This window comes from Chiloscyllium punctatum, chromosome 21 (genome assembly GCF_047496795.1).
Source record: "Chiloscyllium punctatum isolate Juve2018m chromosome 21, sChiPun1.3, whole genome shotgun sequence".
In the NCBI taxonomy this organism is placed as follows: Eukaryota; Metazoa; Chordata; class Chondrichthyes; order Orectolobiformes; family Hemiscylliidae; genus Chiloscyllium; species Chiloscyllium punctatum.
The window spans coordinates 17,845,791-17,872,231 of NC_092759.1; the positions used below are offsets into that span (position 1 = coordinate 17,845,791).

A 26,441-nucleotide genomic window follows, 5' to 3' on the forward strand; every position below is an offset into this window, starting at 1 on the left:
TTTAAACAAAACAGAATTTATTTACACACGAACAAAAGAAAACCAAGTTTAGAATAACATAACAATTTGAAAACCCAACAGACATGAAAACGCAACTTAACAAAGTGTTGTTCCGATTTCCTGCAGCATCCCATAAACACCCTCTTGGCAAAAAGGTAAATTCAAACACGGGCTCTGACAGGAGAGAGGGAGATTGCAGACAGAGTCAGCCAGAAAGCCTCTGTTGAATCAGCGACCCTTTTCTTCCTAGCCACTTCCATTGATCAGCTGCTTCAAACAGACTCCTTGCTGAAACTGAACCAATACAAACCAGAACAACCCCTGAACTATGAGAACTGGCAGCTCCCCTTTTGTTGTATAAGTGTTTTTGAAAAAAAAACTTAAAAGGCTTTTCAAATACTGTAAATACTCGTTTAAAAGTCAAATTGTTTAGACTATTTTAAAGGTTTAATTTAAAGGGTTGACTATTACACGGCAGTAGTTTTGAGGGGCTGAAATTCATGCTGCAGTTCAAAATACCATACTGTTAGCAGAAGTTGATTTGATTGCTCAACTAATCCCAGGTAAAGAAGAAAAACAGAATGCGTTACAGTAAAGGTAATTACTGGATAAAAATAAGAGATTACTGGTTGCAAATTTTATTCTTACATACCAGTACAAAAATTGAACGTCAAAGATTCATTGTAATCCTTCAAAATCACACTGTTCACCATTGTCATGGCCTGGTATAATGGCACACCTCAAATGAAACATTTATTTAATTCCGAATGTGCAAGCATCTTGAACTTTCCCGCCAAACTCTTCCATTTCCCTCCCATTTACTCTCGTACAGAGCCATAGAGATGTACAGCACGGAAACAGACCCTTTGGCCCAACTCATCCATGCCGACAAGATATCCCAACCTAATCTAGTCCCACTTGCCAGCACCCGGCCCATATCCATCCAAACCCTTCATATTCATACACCCATCCAGATGCCTCTTAAATGTTGCAATTGTACTAGCCTCCACCAATTCCACTGGCAGCTCATTCCATACACATACCACCATCTGTGTGAAAACGTTGCACCTTAGGTCTCTTTTAGGTCTTTCCCCTCTCACCCTAAACCTATGCCATCTAGTTCTGGACTTCCCCCCCCTAGGGAAAAGACTTTGTCTATTTAGCCTATCCATGCCCCTCATGATTTTATAAACCTCTATAAGGTCACCCCTCAGCCTCTGACGCTTCAGGAAAAACATCCCCATTCTATTCAACCTCGCCCTATACCTCAAATCCTCCAACCCTGGCAGCATCCTTGTAAATCTTTTCTGAAACCTTTCAAATTTCACAACATCTTTCCGATAGGAAAGAGACCAGAATTGCACGCAATATACTAAAAGTGGCCGAACCAATGTCATAACATGACCTCCCAACTTCTGTACTCAATACTCTGACCAATAAAGGAAAGCATACCAAACTCCTTCTTCACTATTCTATTTGCCTGCAACTCTACTTTCAAGGAGCTATGAGCCTGCAGTCCAAGGTCTCTTTGTTCAGCAACACGCCTGAGGACCTTACCATTAAGTGTATAAGTCTGACTAAGACTTGCTTTCCCAAAATGCAGCATCTTGCATTTATCTAAATGAAACTCCATCTGTCACTCCTCGGCTCATTGGTCCATCTGATCAAGATCCCGTTGTAAACTGAGGTAACCTTCTTTGCTGTCCATTACACTTCCAATTTTGGTGTCACTTGCAAATTTACTAACTATACCTCTGATGTTTGCATCCAAATCATTTATATAAATGATGAAAAGTAGTGGACCCAGCACCAATCCTTATGGCACGCCAATGGTTACAGGCCTCCAGTCTGAAAAACAACCCTTCACCACAACCCTCTGTCTTTTACCTTTGAGCCAGTTCTGCATCCATATGGCTAGTTTTTTTTTAGATCACTTACAGTGTGGAAACAGGCCCTTCGGCTCAACAAGTCCCCACCGACCCACCGAAGCGCAACCCACCCAGACCCATTCCCCTACATTTACCCCTTCACCTAACACTACGGGCAATTTAGCATGGCCAATTCACCTAACCTCCATGTTTCTGAACTGTGGGAGGAAACCGGAGCACCCAGAGGAAACCCACACAGACACGGGGAGAATGTGCAAACTCCACACAGTCAGTCGCCTGAGGCGGGAATTGAACCTTGGTATCTGGCGCTGTGAGGCAGCAGTGCTAACCACTGTGCCACTGTGCCGCCCATAGTTCTCCCTGTATTCCATAAGATCTAACCTTGCTAACCAGTCTCCCACAGGGAACCTTGTCAAATACCTTATCAACGTTCATATAGATCCTATGAACCTCACAACATTTTCAAATTTATCAAAGATATATGTAGCTAATATATCTCATTTTTGTTCAGATATAATGGCACAATTAAAATGATTAATGTTTTAACAATATTAATGTTTGGATGTACAGTGAACAAAGTGCGATAAGTACCGATAGACTTCGTACTGGTCTGAATGAATGAATGAATCAAAACATGCTGTAGCAAACCAACTGGGCTAAGTAGAGTTAGGAATGAATGAATGAATAAATGAATAGAGATGCAATATAGTAAACAAAGACCAATGAGTAGAGTTACTGGTATGAGTGAATGAATGCGATTTTGTTTAAGTGGAACATGCAGTTTCCATCATAAGAGGTATATAATGTGATATAGTAAAGTCGACTTTTACATGAGATATATGGAAAATACAATATTGTTTTGTCAAAAATAAGGGGTTGATTTTTACATGAGATCGACTTTTATATGTGTATATAAGGTAGATATTTCCAAGCATATCAGAACCTCTGCCTTTACAATCTCTCTCAAAAAAGCCAAAGGCAAAATAACCTTGCTAAAGGGACAGCATCATCATATATGTGCCTCATTATGGTCCCTGTAGCCACTGATTATTTCTAAAAGATACACATCCTTTGGCCTATCTCAGTAAAGGGATAAAGTAAGCAGGAAAAAGTAGCAAATCAAACACACCCCATTGTATCAGATAGAAGAGGAGAAAAACAATCTTACTTTGACTTCACCAAAATGCCCCCCTTTTTCATAACGTATAATATTTTCAAAACAATTTCTAATAATTGCCCTTCAATATAACTATATTGAAAGTTTCCAACCTGTTCCTTAAACTCCTTTGAAAAGTTCATGAACGTTTCAGATGATCTGTTTGCCAGTTCAATGGAGTAATTCCTGTTCTCTATTTTTACTGTTACTCTGATGGCATAAGTCACCTTTCCTGTAATACATTGCAACATGTGTTAGTACCTTATTTACATTTGTAATAATAAGCTGTACACCTTGGGGCCCAAGTTTAACGAAAGCAGGAGAGTACAAAAATGGCCTCCAAACAATGTGGATGGATATCCCATCAACATTTATGCTGTCTGTCTGTTTTCTGAAGGCAGGTGAAGATGTGAGCTCCAAAGTGTCCTATTTTTATAAACAAGATATTTCATATTGAGGCAGATTCATTAAAGGCCAGTCTCTGGAAGGTTTGCTGATTTTATGCAAGATGAACAGGGTATAGCAGCGGTGAGGTTTTACACTAGCTGCATGGAGTTGGGAAAAGTTTTAAAAGGTACATAATTGTGGGAGAGTTATTAGATTTGGGTCAGCCATTTTGTCACATATTAAAAGCCTGGAAACCATTTTGAATCTCATCTTGGTGCCTGCTTGCTAAAGCGTGTGTTTCCCATGCTCGGCAAAGATGGTTGGCCTCACAGCTATACTGATACCTGATAAACGAATTATTTTCTTGCATGGGACTTTTCTTCTCTTTGCAAGCGCCAATGATATATTAACACCTGCTTATCAGCTACTAACCAACACTGTCCAGACATTACGGGACTGAAGCTAGTGACTGGGCAATGTGTCTAGCTTCCTCATGATCCCGCAATTAACAATTAGCTCATTGTTAAACGATTGTAACCTATATAGTCACACGATCATTGCAGCACTGTAACAAAGACCCTGTGAGATCACAAACTAGGACTGCACAAGGCCGCATCTGCGGTTGCTGTCTTAACACTCACTACCTCGGTGGTCAAAGCATCCACTGCCTTGTATTGACTTGCCTATTGGCACCTTGCACCCTCAGCATGAGAGACTAGCCGAATATTACATCTGTATTGCCATGGTGTTTAGCATGGACACACAGTTAGGAAGCTTGTCATTGTTGTCAACAGTCCTCAGTCAAGTCAAGCCTTTGTTCAATTGGAGTGACTTGTGACTATTCAGCGGATTTGTCTCTGAGCTTACGAATAAACAGTTAATAAGTCAAGGTTTATGTAGCGTGATTACTGTTTCTAAATTAGACTGCTACAAGCGAGTCACCCATTCCCTAATTAATTTCCATTCCCAAGTCATTTTTTAAGTACCTTCAACAGTTTTCATTGTTTCAGTTTAGGCGTCTGTTGAGATGAGCAATTATGAGATCAAATTGTTTATGTGGGGGATTTGTGTGCTTTTGGATGTTCAGGTATTATGATAGACTTGTGAATTCATACTATATGAAGTGAATAAGTTGTTGGGATGGGGATGGGTTAGAATAGGAAGTAGAGGATTAGTTGGGGATATCACCAACCTCAGGCCAAATAAAGCACGGGGGTGGGAGATGGAAAGGCAACTCAGGTTCCATCCCAATTGATGTCTCCTAAAGAAAAAATAAGCCTCAATGTCTTATTTAGGGAAATGTAGAAACAAGCAAACAGATTTTGATTTATGAAAACCATAAGACTATAAGAGTTCGGATAAGAAACAGGCCATTCAGCCAATTAAGTTTTCTCTCTAATTAAATGAGATTACGGCTGATCTAATCTGTCTCAGACTTGATTATATTTAATGACACAGCCTAGAATGTCCTCTGCAATATATAATCCTACAGATGAGGCAGTCGGAGGTTGGGGGAACAGGCAGGAAAGGGTAGTTGAGGTCATGATGAGAGCAGTCATGATTTTATTGCCTTCCCTCCATCATAAGGTCAGAAGCAAGGATCTTTGCTCATTCAACACCACTCCTGAAGGAGTTCAGCTCAAATACAACAATGTCCAGGCTTGGTCTGAAAAGTGACAATTGCATTTGTGCCACATAAATGCCTGGCAATGACCATCTCCAATAAAAACAATCTAACCATGGTCCCTTGACATTGAACAGTGTTACCATCACTGAATCCCCCACTATCAACATCTTGTGAGTGACCATTAACCAGGAATTTAGCTGGACTCACCATATAAATATAGTGGCTACACGAGCAGGTTAAATGCCAGGAATACTGCAGCAAGTACCTTACTTTCTGAATCCCCACTGCCTGTGCACCCATGTTAATATTGGAGTGCAATGTTCACTGTGTTATAATTGTGGGTAATGTTCCCTGTCTTGATGATGGGTGTAATATTCTCTAATATTTAAACAGAGAAGAATATTACTGATGTTAGTATTGGATTGTAACATTACTTGCATTACTATTGGAGCGCAATGTTCACTCTGTTAAGATTAAGGCAAATTATTGCTGATACTGAAGCATAGTAGTGTCTGTTATATTGGAATAGAATGTTCTCGATGTGAATATTGAGATGTAGCACTTACCATGTTGATATTGAAGTGTAATATTTCCTTTATTGAAAGTGGGTCATCAGATTTCATGTTATTCGTGAGTAGTAATGCTGCCATATTGTTTAATTTTAAAAATAATTTGATGTCAGTCTTTACTGCTCTGTAAACTAATAATCATATAAATTATAAAACAAATACAACTTACCAGGAACAGAATTAGCTAAAAATTCACAGTACTGTCCTTCATATGGTATTTGGCAGGTACATTCAACACCATCCCAGGAACCTTCATGTTTACACGGATTAACTGATTGAATAAAAGACAAAACATTTTATAATGAGGAATATAGTCAGCCAGAATGAGGAGTCACTAGATTCAAAATATTAACTCTGTTTTCTTCCCACAAATACTGCCAGAGCTGCTGAGTTTCTCCAGCAATTTCTGTTTCTGATTCAGATTTCCCACATCAGCAGTTCTTTGTTTTATTTTAGTGGCTTTTGAAGGAGCTATCCACCCAGTTCCACTCACTAGTTTAGTCTCTATAATCCATTTTGTTTTTCTTTTCAAATACATATTTTTTCAGGCAGAATCCTATAGAGGCCTGAATGACTTGTGCTTATGATGTGAAATGTGGCAGAATCATGTGGTAACTCAGTGAGGACTAGATTGATGTCAGGAACAATTCACTGCACTTTTACAATAATTTCAGGGTGTCAATACGACATTGTGACTCAAGGAGTGGCGAGTTGCCAATTAAAGAGGGATTATTGCTTGGTAATGACCTTCTGTATAGCAGAGCACCTCATTAATATGCAGCTTTCAATCTCACTGCTGGCAGGGAGGAAGGTGGATGCTGTGAATTCTCGACATGGAAGTCAGAGTGGGTACCAAGTGACTTCAGTTTATTGTTTGCTCTGAAGGACCTCTATGTTAGACATCAGACACTAACATCTCATGGCATACTCCATGGACACCAGCCACATACACCCCAAGTCCATGGACAATAGCATCTGATATGTGTCAGCCTCTTAAGAATCCTCACTCTACGTCTCTGATGTACCTAAAATATGTATCTGAACTTTAAAATGACAACTTGGGGTGCAAGGGCAACGATCATTGTAGCACTGTAACAAGGACCCTGTGAGATCACAAACCAGGACTGCATGAGGCCACATCTCCAGTTTGTACGCTTGCTGTCTTAGTACTCACTACCTCGATGCTCAAAGCATCCCCTGCCTTGTATTGACTTGCCCATCGGCACCTTGCACCCTCAGCATGAGAGACTAGCCTAATATTGCATCTGGGAGAAAGTGAGGACTGCAGATGCTGGAGATCAGAGCTGAAAAATGTGTTGCTGGAAAAGTGCAGCAGGTCAGGCAGCATCCAAGGAGCAGGGGAATCAATATTTCGGGCATAAGCCTGAAGAAGGGCTTATGCCCGAAACGTCGATTCTCCTGCTCCTTGGATGCTGCCTGACCTGCTGCAGTTTTCCAGCAACACACTTTTCAGCTAATATTTACATCTGTACTGCTATAGTGTTTAGCAAGGAAGCTTGTTATGGTTGTCAACAGCCCTCAGTCAAGTCAAGCCTTTGTTCAGTGATTCCTGGCAGAGTAAGTTAAGAGAAATGTCCAATACCAATCAATTATACTGGGCACTGGTGAGACCCCATCTGAAACACTATGTACAGTGCTGATTAACTTATTTAAAGAAGGATCAAAATGTATAGGGACCAGTTCAGAGAAGGTTTACCAGACTAATATCTGGAATGGAAAGGGGTTGTCTTTAAGGAGATGTTGAAAAGTCTAAGTTTTTATCCACTTGAATAGAAGAGTCAGAGGCAACTTGATTGAAACATGTAGGGGGTCTGAACAGGTAATTGTGGGCGGCACGGTGGCACAGTGGTTAGCACTGCTGCCTCACAGCGCCAGAGACCCGGGTTCAATTCCCGCCTCAGGCGACTGACTGTGTGGAGTTTGCACGTTCTCCCCGTGTCTGCGTGGGTTTCCTCCGGGTGCTCCGGTTTCCTCCCACACTCCAAAGATGTGCAGGTCAGGTGAATTGGCCATGATAAATTGCCCGTAGTGTTAGGTAAGGGGTAGATGTAGATGTAGGGGTATGGGTGGGTTACGCTTCGGCGGGGCGGTGTGGACTTGTTGGGCCGAAGGGCCTGTTTCCACACTGTATGTAATCTAATCTAAAAAACATTTCCTTTTCTCGGAGAATCAAGAATTGGGAGTCTACTATTTAAAAATCAGAGATTGTCCATTAAAACAGATTAGGTAAAATACTTTCCTCAGAGGACTGTGAATCTCAGGAATTCTCCTCTTGAAAAAGTGGTGGAAGCAGAGTCATGAATATATTTAGGATAGAAATGAATAAATCTTTGTTGAGGAAGGCAGTAGACCATAAGACATAGAAGCAGAAATTAGGTTATTCGGCCCATCGAGTATGCTCAGCCATTCAATCATGGCTGGTAGGTTTCTGATAAGGTTAAAGATTATGAGCGAAAATGGGAAAGTAGACTCAAATGGGCAATCAAATCACACATGATCTTATTAAATGGTGGAACAGGCTCGAAGGACCAAATAGCCTACTCCTGATCTTTGTACGTTAGGTTCTTCCAAAGGGATAGAAAGCACACAGTCTCCCACTGGATTTGGAGCATTCTGTGTTTTTCTGAAGGTATATCAATAAAGACTCTCCCCTTTCTCCTCTGAGTTATATTATTGTTTTCACATCAAGTTTCATGTATTCAGAACAAATGGCCATTCTGAGTATTAAATTTGATTAAGGAGAGGTTGGCTGGTGGTTTAGCTGGTGTTCAATGTTGCCCCATGTAAAACTGAAACATATGGGACAGCAGATCTTATTTAGTTTAAAGCCCCTGATCAATATTCTCCCCCTTCCCCAGCCAGTTTGTCCTTAATTACTTAGTCACTGCAAGAATAGTGATAGATTGTGCTACTCAGTATGCAGAGAGAGAGAGAGATGGAAACATTTGATGCCTAGTCACTTTGGACATATGGAGATGGAATGCAATATAGGTGATGCATTTTGGGAGGCCTAATTAAGGGAAGGATATACATAATGAGTGATAGGTCCCTCGGGAGTACTGAGGAACAAAGGGATCTTGGTGTACAAGTCCGCAAATCTCTGAGGGTGTCAGCATGAGTAGACAGGGTAGTGAAGAAGACATACAGGGAGCTAGTCCGGACGCAGAACATAGGAGCAAGGAAATCTTATTACAACTTTATAAAACATTGATTAGGTCACAGATGGATTATTGTGTGCCCTTCTGGTCACCACTTCATCAGAAGGACATGATCTCACCGGAGAGGGTGCAGCAGAGTTTCACCAGGATGTTGCCTGAGATGAAAGCTCTTTGTTACGAGGAGAGACTGGATAGGCTTGTTTGTTTCGGTGGAGCAAAGGATGGTAAGTGGGGGGAATCTGATTGAGGTATGCAAAATTTTGAGAGGTATAGGTACGTAGATCATGAGAATCTTTTCCCCATGGCAGACATGTTTAAGCTGAGAGGACATAAAGTTGAAGTGAAGACTTGATGGTTTAGAGGAGATCGATGAAAACATTTTCACCCAGAGGATGGTAGAAAAATGGCACATGTTGCCTGAAAGGATGGTACTCTCACAACATTTAAGAAGATCTGGACATCTGGATAACCTCTTAAACTGCCAGGGCATAGTAGGCAATGGTCCAAATGCACGGATTAGTTTGGTTTGCTGTTTATTGGTTTCCATGCCATGGTATGCCAAAGGGCCTGTTTCTATGCTGTCAGACTCTATAACCAGTCCAGTGGCTTATACACAGTCAGCTAGCCACTTGGGATGGTCAAAGTCAGTGTTCATTCCTCATAAAGGGTGTGGTGCTGAATATCAGGGATATCATAACTCTTTCTGCCCTATTGGTAGCTGTTTTGTTTCTGGAATGAGAGAGGGTTCTGAGGAAGGATCACCAGACCCAAAACATTAACTCTGACTTCTCTTCACAGATGCTGCCAGACCTTCTAAGCATTTTCAAAAACTTCTGTTCTTGTTTCTGACTTACTGCATCGGCAGTTCTTTTCGTTTTTAACTGATTTAGCTTGCTGAGTTCAAAATTAAAGTGAGATCATAAGTTCGGACAATAGTGATTTTGAGAAGAAGATAAACCCAAGGTAACAGATAGAACAAAGAATCTTACAAATTAAAATAGAGCACGTTCTGTACAATCTCACATGAGCAGGAATCTCTAAGAGGCAGTCTAATCACAGATGTTTGGGAACAGACAGCCCAAAGTTTGTCGTTCAGCAAGAATTTAAAAAAAAGTATAGTGCCACAATAATGGAGACTCTTTAGGTAATTGAGTATTGAGAAATTCAGAAGTGCAATCTCCACATAACATGAAGAGATTTATTTGAATTCCTTTAATACAAATGGCTATCAATGGTGGAGAGGAGCCCCCATCCCACTGGCACGGAGGAACTGAACGACAAATGGGTAAGCAGATGACCTCAAAAGTGCACCGGCTTGAATTTGAGAAAATAAACAATGGCAGCTTCCCAACCTAAGGATCAAAGCAGGAAGTTCAAAGATATCATGTAAAACCTTAGAAATTCAGACAAGATGCTTGAGCTGGGAAAGTGATTGAGCTTCAGTCTTATTACTGGAATTTAAATAGATGTTGGCTTATTCAGTGAACTAGTTACTGTGGACATGTTTAGAGTACAGACAGTAAATGTCATCTTAGAAGCAATCTGCTGTTTAAAACACACTTACAGACAGCATGTGAATAGAAAGCTTTATAATCGCAGCTACAAGATGGAGGGCAAGTGTTCGACATTGCAAGTTCAGGTGGGACAGAAGCTGCTGATAACTCAATGGCTAAAAAACTCTGAAATTAGCTATAACCATATAATGTTATATATACGTAACTTTATACTCGAACTGTTCTATGAATTTGATAGCAATTAGTAGGAATAAACATCTTTTTGTATCTTCTATGATTAGGACAGTTGAAAATACAAGTTGAGTAACAAAATTTGATAATGAAAGCAATGAATACAATGAATAACAGATTTTGAACAGGCCTTAGAGATAAGCATTTCTGGCAAATATCTCAGAAAGAGTATAACCATTAACATTGGAATGTAAATTCATGGGGTATGTTGTAAGATCCCAAGGCCTGATGATAACAATGTCTGGTAAATATCATGAGGTCATTGTCCACCATTGATTGTGCTTTCACAGGATTGGATATCTAGGTCAGACAGGATATGGCAAGCACTGATGTCAATGTCGTATGTAACCATTGTAACATGATATGTATAATTATCCTATACTTTATGGGGAAAAGTAGAGTGTCACTGACTTCCAATCTGAGCCATGCTAAGCACATGAAAACTTCCACATGTGTGTTAAAAAAGCTCTAAATAAGACCATAAGACATAGGAACATAAATTAGGCCATTTAGCCCATCAACTCTGCTCTGCCGTTCAATCATGACTGATATGTTTCTCAGATCCATTCTCCTGCTTTCTCCCTGTACTCCTTGATCCCCTTGATACTCAGTCTCAGTCTTAAATATAGTCAATGAAATGGCCTCCACAGCCTTCTGTGGCAGTGAATCCCATTGATTCCCCAAGATGTTTCTCCTTATCTCCTAAGGCAATGCCCTCAGACCCTAGTCTCTTCTACCAATTAAAAAAATTACACAACACCAGGTTATAGTCCAACAAGTTTAATTGGAAGCACTGGCTTTCGGAGCGCTGCTCCTTCATCAGGTGGTTGTGGAGGACACAATCTAAGACACAGAATTTATAGGAAAAGTTTAAAGTGTGATGTAACTGAAATTATACATTGAAAAATACCTTGATTATTTGTTAAGTCTCTCATCTGTTAGAATGACCATGTTAGTTTCACTTCTTTCATATGTAAATCGCAAAACCTTTTTTTAAAAGTTACATTCCAGGTTAACTTTAACAATTGGTGTCAGCCCAGATAATGTGTTAAAGGTGTTAGCCCCCTTCTAAACTCATCCTTCTAAACTCCAATAAGTATAGACCCAGTGTCCTGAAATGTTCCTCATATGTTAATTTGTTCATTCCTGGGACAATTCTTGTAAACCTCCTTTGAACGTGCTCCAGGGCCAGTACATCCTTCCTAAGACATGGGGCCCAAAACTGCACATAATACTCCAAATGTGGTCTGACCAGAGCCTTATAGAGCCTCAGAACTACATCTCTACTTTTATATTCAAACCCTCTCAAAATAAATGCCATCATTGCATTTGCCTTCCTAACTACTGACTCAACCTTCAAGTACACCTTGAGAGAATCCTGGACTAGAACTCCCCAAGTCTCCTTGCACTTGAATTTTCTCCCCATTTAGAAAATAGTGCATTCCTCTATTCTTCTTACCAAAGTGCTTGACCTCACACATTGCCGCATTGTATTCCATCTGCATCTTCTTTGCCCACTCTCCCAACACGTCCAAATCCTTCTGCAGCCTCCCTGCTTCCTCAACGCTACCTGTCCCTCTATCTTTGTATCATCTATAAATTTAGCCAGAATTCCCTCAGTTCCTTCATCAAGATTGTTATAATGTATAAAGTGAAAAGTTATTGTCCCAACACAGCCTTGCGGAACACCACTTCTCACCAGCTGCCATCCTGAGCAGGTTTCTTTTCTCCTCACTCTGTGCTTTCTGTCAAACAGCCAAGCTTCTATCCATGCTAGCACCTTGCCTATAACACCAAGGGGCCATTATCTTACTTAGTGGCCTCCTGTGCAGCACCTTGTCAAACGCCCTCTTGAAGTCTAGATAGATAACATCCATTGGCTCTCCTTGATCTAACCTGCTCATTGCTTCCTCAAAGGATTCTAGCAGATTTGTCAGGCATGAAACCATGTTGACTTTGCCCTATTTTACATGTATTCAGAAATCTCATCCTTCACAATGGGTTCCAGGACCTTACCCACGACCAAGGTTAGGCTAATCGGCCTACAATTTTCTGTCTTTTGCCTTACTTCCTTCTTAAACAGTGGGTTTTGTTCATGATTTCCAGTACTGTGGGAACCTCCCTGATTCTAGCGATTCCTGAAAGATCACCACTAATGCCTTCGCTATCTCTTCAGTTATCTCCCTTCGAACTCTGGGGTGTAATCCATCTGGTCCAAGTGATTATTTCCACCTTCAGGCCATTCAGGTTTTCTAGCACTTTCTCCTTGGTGGTGGCCACCATTCTCAGCTCTAACCCCTCACTCTCTTGAATATTTGGGATATTACTCATGTCTTCCACTGTGAAGACCGACACAGAGAAATTATTCAGTTCCTCAGCCATTTCCTTGTTCCCTACTACTATCTCTCCAATGTTATTTTCCAGCGGCCCAAAGTCCACTTTTGCCTCTCTTTTCCTATTTATACAAGTATATATATAGAAACTCTTCTTACTGGGTAGCTTACCCTCATCTTTAATCTTCTCCCTCCTTATTTCTTTTTTGTTGTTCTCTGTTGGTCTTTGTAAGCTTCCCAATCCTCTGGTTTCCCCACTGCCCTTTGCCACATGATCGCTTTCTCTGTTGCTTTTATGCTATCTCTGACTTCCTCAGTCAGCCATGGTTGTCTCATCCTCCCTGTATCATTCTTCTTTTTCCTCAGGATGAAACTGCTGCATCTTCTGAATTAGTCCCAGAAAACCCTCCATTGCTGAATAAAAGTCACTTGTACTGCTGGACACAGAACTCCTTTGTGATTTCTCTCCCCAACAATTAGTGCTGCCAGCAAGTACTGAAATGGTCCACCACCGACAATGTGGGTCCTAATTGGGTGAGTATATTTAATAATACCACGCTTGTTAGGCATAGGGTAAACCCCGGAGGCTCCCTGCCTTCATTCCTGATAAAGGGCTTTTGCCTGAAACGTTGATTTTTCTGCTCCTCGGATGCTGCCTGACCTGCTGTGCTTTTCCAGCACCACTCTAATCTAGACTCTGATTTCCAGCATCTGCAGTCCTCACTTTTGCCTAGTTGGCAAACCCCAAAGTCAATGCTGGCTGTAAGTTGCAGTATGAAAAGAACTAAGAGGGAGAAGGGAGTCGTGCTGTGTTCAGTAGACAACCAATTGACCTAGTGTGCACCAGGAAGGAGAACGCCCTACAGCAGGATTGGTAAGGCCTGAGGAAAGTCAGTATTGGGGAGGACTGAGCCCCACAGCAGCACACCTCAGTTGAAAAACGTGCTAAGGGAGGCATAAGACCATGACAGCTGGAAAGGGTCCAGAATGGATCATGTTGAAGGACAAAGGAAAAATAATATGGGGCCCAGAGGGTCTTTAGAACAAAGTGTGCTGGATTTCAATCAGAAGCTGATCATGAATATGATCAGGAGGTGGTTTGACCCAGACCCCCCTGATAACAGAGCAGAAAGCTTGGTGGAAGGGACAAGGTAAAGATAAATATGAGAAGGTGCTGTAATTCAGACAACCCTTGTCAGTAATATAACCAGTGTGAGACGAGAACAGTGAGGGTGGTGGCTGTCAGACGTGAGAGTTTAAAGCCAAAGGCCAGATAATGGTTGCAGTAGGGGAGGCACCAATGCCCCGATCTACTCAGAGGGCAGCGAGGATGATGACATTCACTAGAATGGGTTCGAGGACAAAATGGGCTTGTATTGGCATGGGGCGGGAATAGGTGGGATGACCTACCACCCTATGAATCAGAAAGACCCGCACCTATAGCTCCTCTGTGAGCTGTAGTTAAACATTGAAGAGATAGGCAGGGGAATCCGCAGGACAGGAAAAAAATTAACTTAGAACCTTTTAGCCCAGCAGAAAGGCAAGTGTTATTGAACAGATTGACCAAATGATTAAAATTAATTGGAACCTCACAAACCCACCTAGTTTGCAAGTAGAATAGTAAAAAGAAACAAGAAACAAATAAAATATGGCCTTAAAAATTAGCATTTTGACAGAATGCAAAATTAAAAGTGAAATTCTTTGCTCAGTGGATATTTATCAACCTGAGATTTATGGGTGTGAACTGTTTTGTTGTGACTGTGTACTTTATAACTGCTGAATTTGAAATGTGAAACTATTGTACATCTCATTCTCTTTATGAATAAAGATAAACAATAAGTTAAAACCTGACATCGGAAGGTAGTAAGGAAGTGTTTATAAGTTTGTGACAGACAGAGAGAGAAAAGGACCAGCTTTTTGTGTTTGATCGAGATTAGAAGTCTTTCCTGTGTGGATATGAACGCGAGTGTCGGTAGCCCCGAAACCAAAGATTTACTCTTTCTGGTCTGGTGTATATGTATCTTCATTTGTTAGTTGTTAAATGGTGTCTAGTCTAATTTGTGTGTTTTTGTTCCCTGGAGCTCGCAATCTGGGAATATTTTGATTTAATTTGTGGTTTGGGAATGTAAGATAATTTGAAAGTATGTGTGTGCCTGTACTAGTTCGGAACATGTATGGTTACGGTGATGTCACTTTAAGGAACTAGCAGTGGTCAGGTAAAAGAAAAACGTGTTATGAAATATTGATTTAAAATTTGTTCTTAAAGCATTGTAAAAATTTAACCCTTGCAATTGGTCACAGTTGATTAAAGTTCATTGATGAAGAAAAAATTAAGTCAAAAGACATATCTTATTTTCTCCTTTCTCAAAATAAGATATTATCTGCATTGTGTTTAGTCTGAGTAAATATTTAATTTCAGTATCCTGACGTTTAAGTTATCATGTTTTGGATTTCATTTTCTGGCCAGAGTGAATGGTAGATGTTGAAGGAAACTTGATGGCTGGAGGGCAGATTCATGGTCGATACTCAACCCAAATCGCAGAATTAAAAGCCCTAACAGCAGCACTGAAATTAGCTGTGGGGGTGGGGGGTCAGGGGTCACAGAGTCAGAATATATACAGAGATAGTAGGTATGCTTTTGATGTAGAGGTAAAAACAATAACTGCAGATGCTGAAAACCAAATACTGGATTAGTGGTGCTGGAAGAGCACAGCAGTTCAGGCAGCATCCAAAGAGCAGCGAAATCGACGTTTCGGGCAAAAGCTCTTCACATTTTGATGTAGTGCATGACAATATGATGGCCCAGACTTGGTGAGAATATGTCGCCTTGTTCGGGAGCCACATGAACACAAGTAGCTGTTTAAAGATTTGGTAGAAGCAGCTAAATTGCCTGAAGCAGTAGTAATTAAGATTAAAACACATCTGAAGGTAGCAACCCCGCAACATGAGGGCGTAGGTACACTGATCAGGCAAGGTCTATTCCTGATGAAGGGCTTTTGCCCGAAACGTCGATTTCGCTGCTCTTGGATGCTGCCTGAACTGCTGTGCTCTTCCAGCACCACTAATCCAGTAACTGATCAGGCAGTTACAATGTTTACTGCAATGGCACAGACATTTGAAGAAGTGCCAGTAACTGCAGAAGATGCACAAGGTCATATATAGCAATTATCAGGACCAAACGAAAATGAGTTAGTTAGGACATGACTTTTCTCAAGTTCTTCTGGATGCTGTCTATATTTTGAAACCTCTTCAGGATACACCTAATTTGATTATGAGCAGAGACGGGTAACTTAAACAAGCTGGTTATTGACGATAATCAGTGCGAGCTAGAGGTAGGGGAGAGGATACCCCTCGACCACCTCAGGAATTGAACCCTTGCCAGTAGAGTATTGGGCACCCGTGATGATGATAAAAGGGGGATGCTGCATGGAAGCATTGCTTCAAATGCCTAGACATGAGGACAACCTATCACTAAGGCAATGTAGGCAAATAATATAAGGAGACCTGAATATCACCAAAAATACCCTAACTCACTGTGACTTGATACAGTGTCACTGTGGAGAAGATCACTGGGCATGCCTAGAGAAACTGACTAGATGAAGGCTTACCAATTATGGCTTTGACTCTTATCAGAATTGCACACTGTCTATTTAATTAGTGAAAACAGTCTTTTCTGACACATGCACTGACTGGATCAACTTATCATTTAGCCACAGCAGGGGGTTATTGTCATAAAGGGTGAAAACAGCGCCATCTACTGGAATATAATATTGCCAACAACTCCAAATCATGAACAATATAACTGGGGACTTTATTGTTAATGAACAATGCCTGGGAAAGACTTAATGCTTAAGGATGGGATCTCGAGGTCCATTCTGTGGACACAGACCAATAGATATTATAGTATGTTGCCACTAAACTGTCACCTACTCCCCACCTGACAGCAGATTGGGTTTGCATTATTAAGGAAGCTAAAGAAATCATCTACAAGTGTTCTGAACACACTAAGGAGATCAAGATTCATGCGGATGAAGCAGACAAGATCCTGAGAGAGCCTAGTTGGTGGGACTGAACGTGGGACTGGCACCTAAATACCCAAATCTATCCATGGATTTGGATTATATGTTGGACTGACAGTATTTTTCCCAGTGCATAGTGGTCTTGAAAAGATAGCATGAGGGACAGGAATGGTAGTCCATTTCAATAAATCCCAGCAGTGGAGAGGTGTCCAGGCTACAGTGGATGGTAAGATGGGGCTAAACCTGGACAAGAGGGGTGCCATATGGGCAGGATGCATAGGTAATGAGGTAAATTTGATGAGAAAACTTAATAGACCTCATGTAGAGTAACCCTCCATGAAACTCGATGAAGCTGAATTTGCCAAAAACAGTAAGATTCTGCCTGATTGTATATGCCTCCATGACACATTCAGGCTATACATTCCATGTCACATCAAAAAAAACTTTCTCATCTTTCCACAGGTTATTTTGCCAGTTATCTAATCTGGCTACCAACCCTCATCTCAATGAGAAACAGGAGAGAAAGCTTCCAGAGATGACAAACTTCAGTCATATCAGAGATTTGAGACTGTTTTCTTTAGTGTAGAGATATTTCTTCTTAAGAGTAGAGAAAAACTTCTTCACTTTGAGAGTGGTTAAGATCTGCAGTGCACTCCTGAATGTGGTGAAGGCAGATTCAATTAAGGCTTGTAAGAAGGAATTAATCATTATCGAAAAAGGAAGAACGAGCAGGGTTACAGGAATGTGGGGTAAGGTGGTTAAGAAGCACAAGATAACTTTTTCCCATGGAAAGCCAGTGCAGACATGATGGGCCAAATGGCCTCCTTCTGTATTGTACAATTCTGCGATTCTGTTCCAATGGTTTCTCTCTGTGACAACCCTTACAAGGCTCATGGGGAATTGCTAAATAATTGCCTGGTGTAGCTTATTAATTATGAACTCCATTACTAACAGCCTACCTGGCAGGAACTCATCACCTGAGCCCTTTATAAAGCAGACCCAAGTGCCAGCTAACAGTTAAAAACAAAACAGAAGTCACAGTGATTTGATAGTCACAGTGAAGCCATTTGGTTGTGTTGGGCAAAAAAGGAAAACTGAAAAGAATACACACCCAAGCTTAGCTATTGTGGTATGGTGGTTGAATAAACTCCACAGAGACTGGTACCCCATCACCAAGTCACCCTTTATTTTGATGTTCATAGTACTTGACACTGGACTGGCTTCCTCAGAGCCAGCTCTCAGAGTGAACAGAACCTCTGGCACTCCTGTTCACACCTGTCAGCCAGGGGTCTCTCAATAAAACAGATTAACAACCATAATGAAGGCACTTATATTCTAAAGGTCTGCCTGATAAGCTCATTACAATCACTACAGTGGTGGTGTCCCTGCCTTTGGATCAGGAGTCCTGAGCTCAAGTAACCACCTGCTCTAGTGGTGTGTAGTAACATCGCTGAATAGGTTGATCAGAAAATAGTATAAAGCAGGCCCAGGGATGGATCTGCAGAACTGTCTGTCTTAGGCTTGCACTAGCCAATGAGGTAATAACAATGACTGCAGATGCTGGAAACCAGATTCTGGATTAGTGGTGCTGGAAGAGCACAGCAGTTCGGGCAGCATCCAAGTAGCTTTGAAATCGACGTTTCGGGCAAAAGCCCTTCATCAGGAATAAATCCTGATTTTATTCCTGATAAAGGGCTTTTGCCCGAAATGTTGATTTCGAAGCTACTTGGATGCTGCCTGAACTGCTGTGCTCTTCCAGCACCACTAATCCAGAATTGCACTAGCCAATGTAAACCACAAGTAATGGCTCAGTTTTGGTGTTCAACAACAAATGATGTTCCTTTCCAGTCAGGTTTCCTGAGTTATACACTCTGTATTTTCCCTATGGATGCTCTTCATGACGGTGAACACCCCAAAGTGACCTCAGCAATGTTTTTGATATTATGTTCCAGAAACTCACTACATCAGCTGTGGCTAGACTGGTTCCTGTTAAAACCCTGGTCATCCGTGAACTCAACTCTCCCAAGTGACGTATGTTGAGTCATATGGGAGCCTGTTCAGCATAATTCGGGTGAGTGAATGTTTGTTAAATTTTTCTTGGCATCTGTTAATAGTTGTCAATTCCTTGAATTTTTTGACCAAACAAGATAGCACAAGAAATTATTTTCATACATCAAAATCCATTCAGATCATCTTTGGTGATTTCTAGCCAATGCTAGTGTAAAATTGGTAAAGAATCAACTGTGTGCGTACAGCATGTATGTTGCACAACCTCTGCAACACCAGGTTCAGTTCCCTCAGGAAGGATTGTAGCAGATATTCAACTCAACCTCGATTATCCGGACATCAATTATCCAAAGTTCCGATCATGCAAATAAGATCTCAAGATCATGTAAAAACGGCATTAGGCAACTCAGCATTCAGTCATCAGTTAAATGACATTGTGGCGTGGTGGGCGACACGGTGGCACAGTGGTTAGCACTGCTGCCTCACAGCGCCAGAGACCCGGGTTCAATTCCCGCCTCAGACGACTAACTGTGTGGAGTTTGCTCGTCCTCCCCGTGTCTGCGTGGGTTTCCTCCGGGTGCTCCGGTTTCCTCCTACAGTCCAAAGATGTGCAGGTCAGGTGAATTGGCCATGCTAAATTGCCCATAGCATTAGGTAAGGGGTAAATGTACGGGTATGGGTGGGTTGCGCTTCAGCAGGGCGGTGTGGACTTGTTGGGCCGAAGGGCCTGTTTCCACACTGTAAGTAATCTAATCATAACCGAAGCATGTTCAATAACCGGCAATCATAAATTACCACTTGTTTATGATCAGATCAGTTATCAGGTAAGCGGCATTATAGCGCATAGTGCCAGATAACCGAGGCATTTTGGATAACTAGCACTCAAATTACCGCTTGTTTACAATCAGACCAGTTATCTGAACGATCTCTTATCTGAACAAAATACAGTACTCCCTGCCAGTCTCGTTCGGATAATCGAGGTTGTACTGGAAATGATGATTATTTCATGACTTAAATTTACTTTAAGGCTCCATCTCTCAGTCTAGGCAGGAGTAAGTTGACTTAAATAGTGCTTCATTGTTCTGCTTTTTTTAAAATCACACTAAAACCATACCAGAAACACATTCCAATCAATTAAAACTTCCTTTGGTAATTTACTTCCTGTTTTGGGAAAGAGGAACATTGATCATGTGACTAAATAAGCATCTAATCGTTTTAGCCCTTTCACAGCAGAGAAACTTCTTAGCTGGGGCACATTCCTTGACGTTGGCAACCAGCAAATTGGAGTGTTCGCATTGAATGACTGTCAGATATATTAACTGGTTAACAGTGAACTGGTTGATGTTTTGGAAAAATGGGCCAGACTTTCAAAGGAGGATTGGAAATTTGACACCGGGTAGAATTCCGGGTCCCTGAACTACCCTGCATATTCAAACTTATTTTCAAATGTAAATGGGCTGATTGGGCAAGAGGCAGCCTCAGTTACAATTCAAAGTAGGCAGGAGCTGCCATCCTGAATTCAGAGCAAAGACAGGCAGATGGCATGTAAGGGGCTGCCTAATGTCTGCCAAGGAGAGAAGACCAACTCATGATATGGTCAGGAGGATAAGGGAGGAACAAGGTGGCCATGAGAACCAACACAAAGTCCAGTATTTGATCCAGCAACAGATCACCCCATAGAATTCATAAAACCTTCTGTTCATTCTAACATGAAACGTTTTAGCAGGGACCAACAAGATTGATGCTGAAGGGAGGATTTACCTTGTTGTGAGGACTGAAATCAGGGCACACAATCACAGAAGGAGGTGCGTGCCATTTAGGACATGGATGAAAAGGAACTTCTACACTCAGACAATGCTGACTTGTTAGAAAGTACTGCCATAGAGCCAAATGGAAGCTCAGCCATTCAGTAAGCTCAGGACTGAGCACAGTATATTTCTGTGTATTAAAAGCATTGAGGGATATGGAGTAGTGCAGGGAAATGGTATTGATTGAGATTAGCTATGAGTGCATTAAATTGTGTAGCAGGATGAAAGAACTAAAAGGCCTTCTGCTCCTATTTCATATTTTCCACAGCAACCCCAATAGCTGTTACTATGAGATGCTAGTCTGCTAAACTTTCTCTAAGTTGAAAACTTCACTCTGTTCAAGAGAGAAAACATCACAAGCTCCTTAAAGAGATTAAAGAGCCATTAACAAGTTAAAGGGATTGTACCTTCTCTATGGTCTACAGGTTATTTGAAACTAATATACAATCACAGAAGCATTTGACCCAGCACTGCCTTCTTGGAATACTATTTTAAAATGTTAAAATTCTAAGATGTTCCCAGCCAAACCAATTAAAAACCAGCCAGAGGACACAATATCTCCCATTTACCTCCTGTTGTTGAGAACTGTGCAGAGGTGGTGGTAACATTTGGACTATTGGTGAATGTTGTTCCATCAGTTGACATTGATTGATCTGTTGACATTGATTGATCTGTTGACACCTGTCCTGTTGGTGACATTCCTGTGAAATATCGCATTCGTTTGTTGAGGTTTACATTTTCTGGTTAACACTTTCAACTGCATTGACACCAGAACTCCCTGATTTAATGACATTGTAATACCTGCTCAAATGTTTGCACCAGCATGAAAGGATGCATCTCTTTCTTATCTCCTCAATCAATTTGTTACATTGGGATTCTCTCTGTGCTCAGCTGTAAGCATGTAAATCTCACTCAGAAACTCATCAGGTTTACCCCAGAGTCCCTGTCACCAGATCCAAGCTGGCTCTCAGCAATGCAGAGGGAGCTCTGCACTGTTTCAGGTATCGACTCTCTGATGTGACATTACTTTGTGATTGCTTCTGTGCTCTTGCTTGGGAGGTTTGGATGAAATTGTGTTATTGGATCAAAAGGAGATGAACCCTCAACAGTGAACATTTTCAGTAAAAGAGATTGTCCATTCTAGCTATTTCCTAAGTTTTCTAAGTGATCTTGCTATTCATAAGTTGGTCCCCAATGCTTGCTCTTTTAAACAATGGCTACACTTCAGAAATCCCTCCCTCTGAAATTTTAATTGTTTACAGTAAATTAGTTACACACTGAGTTAAAATTGGGCATGACACTTTGCAGGTAAACAGGTTTATTGATCATGTATCAATCTCAGAGAATAATTTCAGTCGGATATGTTGAAACTACAAGTTACAAAGTCTGCCATTTACCTCCTGATGTTGACGGATCAGTGGGTGTCAGGGTAGGATTTGAGCCGATGGTTGTCACTGTTGTGTCCACTGATGTAGATTCTCTAGTCGAGTGCTGACTTGTTGGCTTTGGTCCTGTTTAAAATCATGTTAATTGTGTCAGATTTATTCTGAATAGATGTTCTTTATTCAGTTCGGCCTGTTTCCACATCAGAATCACATGCTGTTGAACTCTATAGTCTATTGTCTATTTCTGCTTGTTACAAACAGAAAAAAAATTGTGTATCTCTTACCCTCCTCTGGACTGAAACCCCCAGACCCAGTCTGAACTTGGCAAAAGTGAGGATTGCAGATGCTGGAGATTAGAGTCGAGAGTGTGCTGCTGGAAAAGCATAGCAGGTCAGGCAGCATCTGAGGAGCAGGAAAATCGACGTTTCGGGCAAAAGCCCTTCATCAGATTCTGAAATGTCGATTTTCCTGCTCCTCGGATGCTGCCTGACCAGTCTGAACTTGAGTCTAGATTAGAGTGGTGCTGGAAAAGCACAGCACTTCAGGCAGACATCCGAGGAGCAGTAAAATCGACGTTTCGGGCAAAAGCCCTTCATCAGGAATACAGGCAGAGAGCCTGAAGGGTGGAGAGATAAGTCCACCCTTCAATTTTACTGCTCCTCGGATGTCTGCCTGAACTGCTGTGCTTTTCCAGCACCACTCTAATCTAGAGTCTGGTTTCCAACATCTGCAGTCATTGTTTTTACCCAGCCTGAACTTGAGCAAGTCTTGGTTGCACAGTAGGTTGGCTGAGGGAGGACTACAGTGCCGCATGTCATCTTTCAGAAAAGCCCAATTTGCACATTCTAACATTCATACTTTCCACTGGATCGACATTGGAAAGATAATTCCATTGGAGTGGGGTCAAGGGTAAGGGAACATTCTGTACAAATTCAGGACAAAGACAAGAAGAAATGTTTTCACTCAGAAGATGATGAATCTTTGGTGTACACAATCCAACTGAGTGCATGAGGGTATATTCACTTAGTATATTCAAGACTATGAAGAAGGATATAGCACCCTCTCATGTTTGATGGAACAGGTTACATGGGCTGAATGGCCTCATCCTCCTGCTATCCGTTATGCTCTTACATTCTGCAGCAATCCCGACGGATTTGTACTAAAGGCATTGTAAAGGCAAAGGTCTGTTGTACTTTCGCTGGAAACAAAAATGTAACTGTGAATCGGTTCAGGACAGGCTCCTTTGCAAGCTTCATAAAGGTATCAGGAGCCAAAGGTATCAGGAGCCATAAATTGGTGAAAGTACATTTTCTGTTCCATTCTCCCTGCAGTACATTTAAAATTGACAATTTTTCCCACATATGCCAGATCAAGAACTGCTCTGTAGGAAAACAATTTTCAAATTCTTTCCTGCTCCATTAACAATTAAAAATGCAGCACAAACATGTCATAATGTCTCCCATTTACTTCTTGACATTGAAGTCTCTGCAGATGTGGTTGAATGCTCTGGACTGCTGCTTAATGTTGATACCTGTCCTGTTGGTGATGTTCCTGTGAAATATAATACCAGTTGGCTGAGGTTTACACCTTCTTCTCAACTCTTCCAAATGTATTTCCATCTGAAATCACCCCATTCTATGACACCCTGTCATCTGCTGAAATGTTTGCTCCAAATTGAAAGGGGTGAATGTATCTATTTCTGTCCTCTTCAATCAAGATGTGACATTGGGATTCTCTCTGTGTTCAGTGGTAAGCATGCAAAACTCAGTCAGAAGCTCATCAAGTCGACCTCTGACCTACTGCCAGCAGATCTAGGCTGGAGGCCAGAGGGAGTGCTGCACTGTCACGGCTATCGACTCTCTGCCGTGACATTACTTCGTGGTTGCTCTGTGGTCCCGTGTGGGAGAAGTGCATTGAATAGTGTTATTGAACATTCAACACTGTGCTGAGCTAATCTTTATTCCATAAATATAATCAATAAGAAAGATTATCCATTCTACCTATTCCCTCCTTGTTTTCTAAGTAGTCTTGCTGTTCATAAATTGGCTCCCATTGTTCACTCTATTAAACATTGATTATACTTAAGAAACTCCTCACTCTGGAACTTTAATTGTTTACAATAAATCAGTTATGCTGTCTATTAGAATTAGGGCAAGACAAATTGCAGGTGAAGTGATCGTGTACAAATCGCTCAGACAATAATTGCAGTTGGATATGTTCTAACGATAGGTCACAATGATTGCCACTTACCTCCTGATATTGATTGCGCAGTGGATGTCAGGGTAGGCTTTAGGCTGCTGGGTGTCACTGCTGTGTCCACTGGCATAGATTTCCTTGTTGTCTGCTGAATGGTTGTCTTTGTTTCTGTTCAAACAAATGTTGGTATCAGGTTTTATACTGAATACATTTTCTTTACTCATGTCATTCTGTTTCCACATCAGAATCACATTCTGTTCAACGCTATGGTTTGATTTCAATTTCCATTTGTTATAAACATAAAGGGAGTTGAGCATGTCTCAAACTCCAGACCAGACTGAGCTTGCACAAATCCAGACTGCAAAGTAGGTTGGCTGACCGAGGATTACAGTGCCACATGTCATCTTTCAGAAAGGCCAATTTGCACATTCTAACATTCATACTTTCTACTGGATCAACATTGGAAAGATTTGAAGGTCGCCTGCCTGAAATGTCGATTTTCCTGCTCCTTAGATGCTGCCTGACCTGCTGTGTTTTTCCAGCACCACTCTTATCTTGACTCTGATCTCCAGCATCTGCAGTACCCTCTTTCTCCTACAGTGTCACATGTCATTTTTCAGAAAAGCACAATTTGCACATTCTGACATATATTCTTTCAACTGGATCAACACTGGAAAGATAATTCCACTGGAGTGGGGTCAAGGACAACAGCACATTCTCGATAAATTCAGGACAACAACAAGGAAAAATGTTTTTAGTCAGAAGATGATCCACCTTTTGTGTACACAACGCAACTGAGTGCAGAAGTCTCAGTCACAGTGTGTTCAAGAATGTGATCAAAATATATCTATATGTTAATAACATCAAGTGCTGCATCAATAATCCAGGGAACTAGCATTGAAGAAAAGAAAGAAACAAATTCATTTTTGATGGAACAGGCTAAATGGGCTGAATGTGGTTATCCACCTGCTGCCACTTATGCTCTTAAATTGTGTAGCAATCCTGACTGGTTTACACTAAAATGTACATCTCCTGTGCACTTTCCCTGGAAATAAAATAGAAACGGTCACTCTGTTCAGGACAGGCTCATTGGCAACTTATTACATTGGGACTCTCTCTGTGCTCCGTGGTGAGCGCATAAAACTCAGTCAGAATCTTATTAACTCAACCCCAGAGTTACTGCCAGCAGATCCAGGCTGGAGGTCAGCACTGCAGAGGGAGTGCTGCAATATCGACTCTCCAAAGTGACATTACTTTGTGATTGCTTCCATAGTCTCTTGTGTGAGGATTGGATCTAACTGTGTTATTGGTCCAAAAGCAGTTAAACCATTGATAGTATCCTGTGCTAAACTTTATCCTTAAAATATTAGCAAGAACAGAGAGTATCCTTTCTAGTCATTTCTTCTTTGATTTCTCAGTAATCTTGATGTTCATAAATTGGCTCCCACCACTCACTCAATTAAAGATTGGCTGTACTTCAGACACTCCACCCTCTGGAACTTTAATTGTTGACAATAAATTTGTTATGCTCTGAAATAAAATTAGGGCAAGGCAAATTACAGGTGAAATGAACATGTACCAATCTCAGAGAAAGGTTACAGTTGCATATGGTCTAACTATAGGTCTTAATGTCTTCCATTTACCTCCTGATGTTGACAGATCAGTGGATGTCAGGGTAGGATTTGAGCTGATGGTTGTCACTGTTGTGTCCACTGATGTTGACTCCATTGTCTCAGTTGTCTTTATTTCTGTTTAAGATTAATTTCATGGTGTAAGATTTGCTACTGAATGCAGTTTTTTCATTCATTTCATCCTGTTTCCACATCAGAATGACATTCTGTTCAGTGCTATGATTTGATGTCAATTTCCATTTGTTACAAATGGAAAGAAGGGAATTGAACATCTCTTACACTCCTCCAGACTAAAACCACTGACCCAGACCGGGTCTAACATTCTTTCATACTTTCCACTGGATTAACACTGGAAAGATAATTCCACTGGAGTGAGGTCAAGGACAAGGGGTCATTCTGTACAAATTCAGGACAAAGAGGAGGAGAAATGTTGAGTCTTTAGTGCACACAATGCAACTGAGTGCAGAAGGCTCAGTCACTGAGTGTGTTCAAGAATATGATCAAATTATT

General features: G+C 41.2%; 1 protein-coding gene across 1 annotated transcript in view; it reads right to left on the minus strand.

Annotated features, from left to right (window-relative positions):
- LOC140492614 (uncharacterized) overlaps nt 1-26,441 on the minus strand; it is a 162,883-nt gene that overhangs the window by 11,001 nt on the left and 125,441 nt on the right. The window contains exons 57-62 of the mRNA XM_072591626.1: nt 25,944-26,048; nt 24,355-24,468; nt 22,117-22,230; nt 21,289-21,420; nt 5,798-5,899; nt 3,159-3,277 (exon numbers count right to left, since the gene is read on the minus strand). Coding sequence (XP_072447727.1) covers nt 3,159-3,277; nt 5,798-5,899; nt 21,289-21,420; nt 22,117-22,230; nt 24,355-24,468; nt 25,944-26,048 — 686 coding nt within the window. The remainder of the gene's footprint in view (nt 1-3,158; nt 3,278-5,797; nt 5,900-21,288; nt 21,421-22,116; nt 22,231-24,354; nt 24,469-25,943; nt 26,049-26,441) is intronic.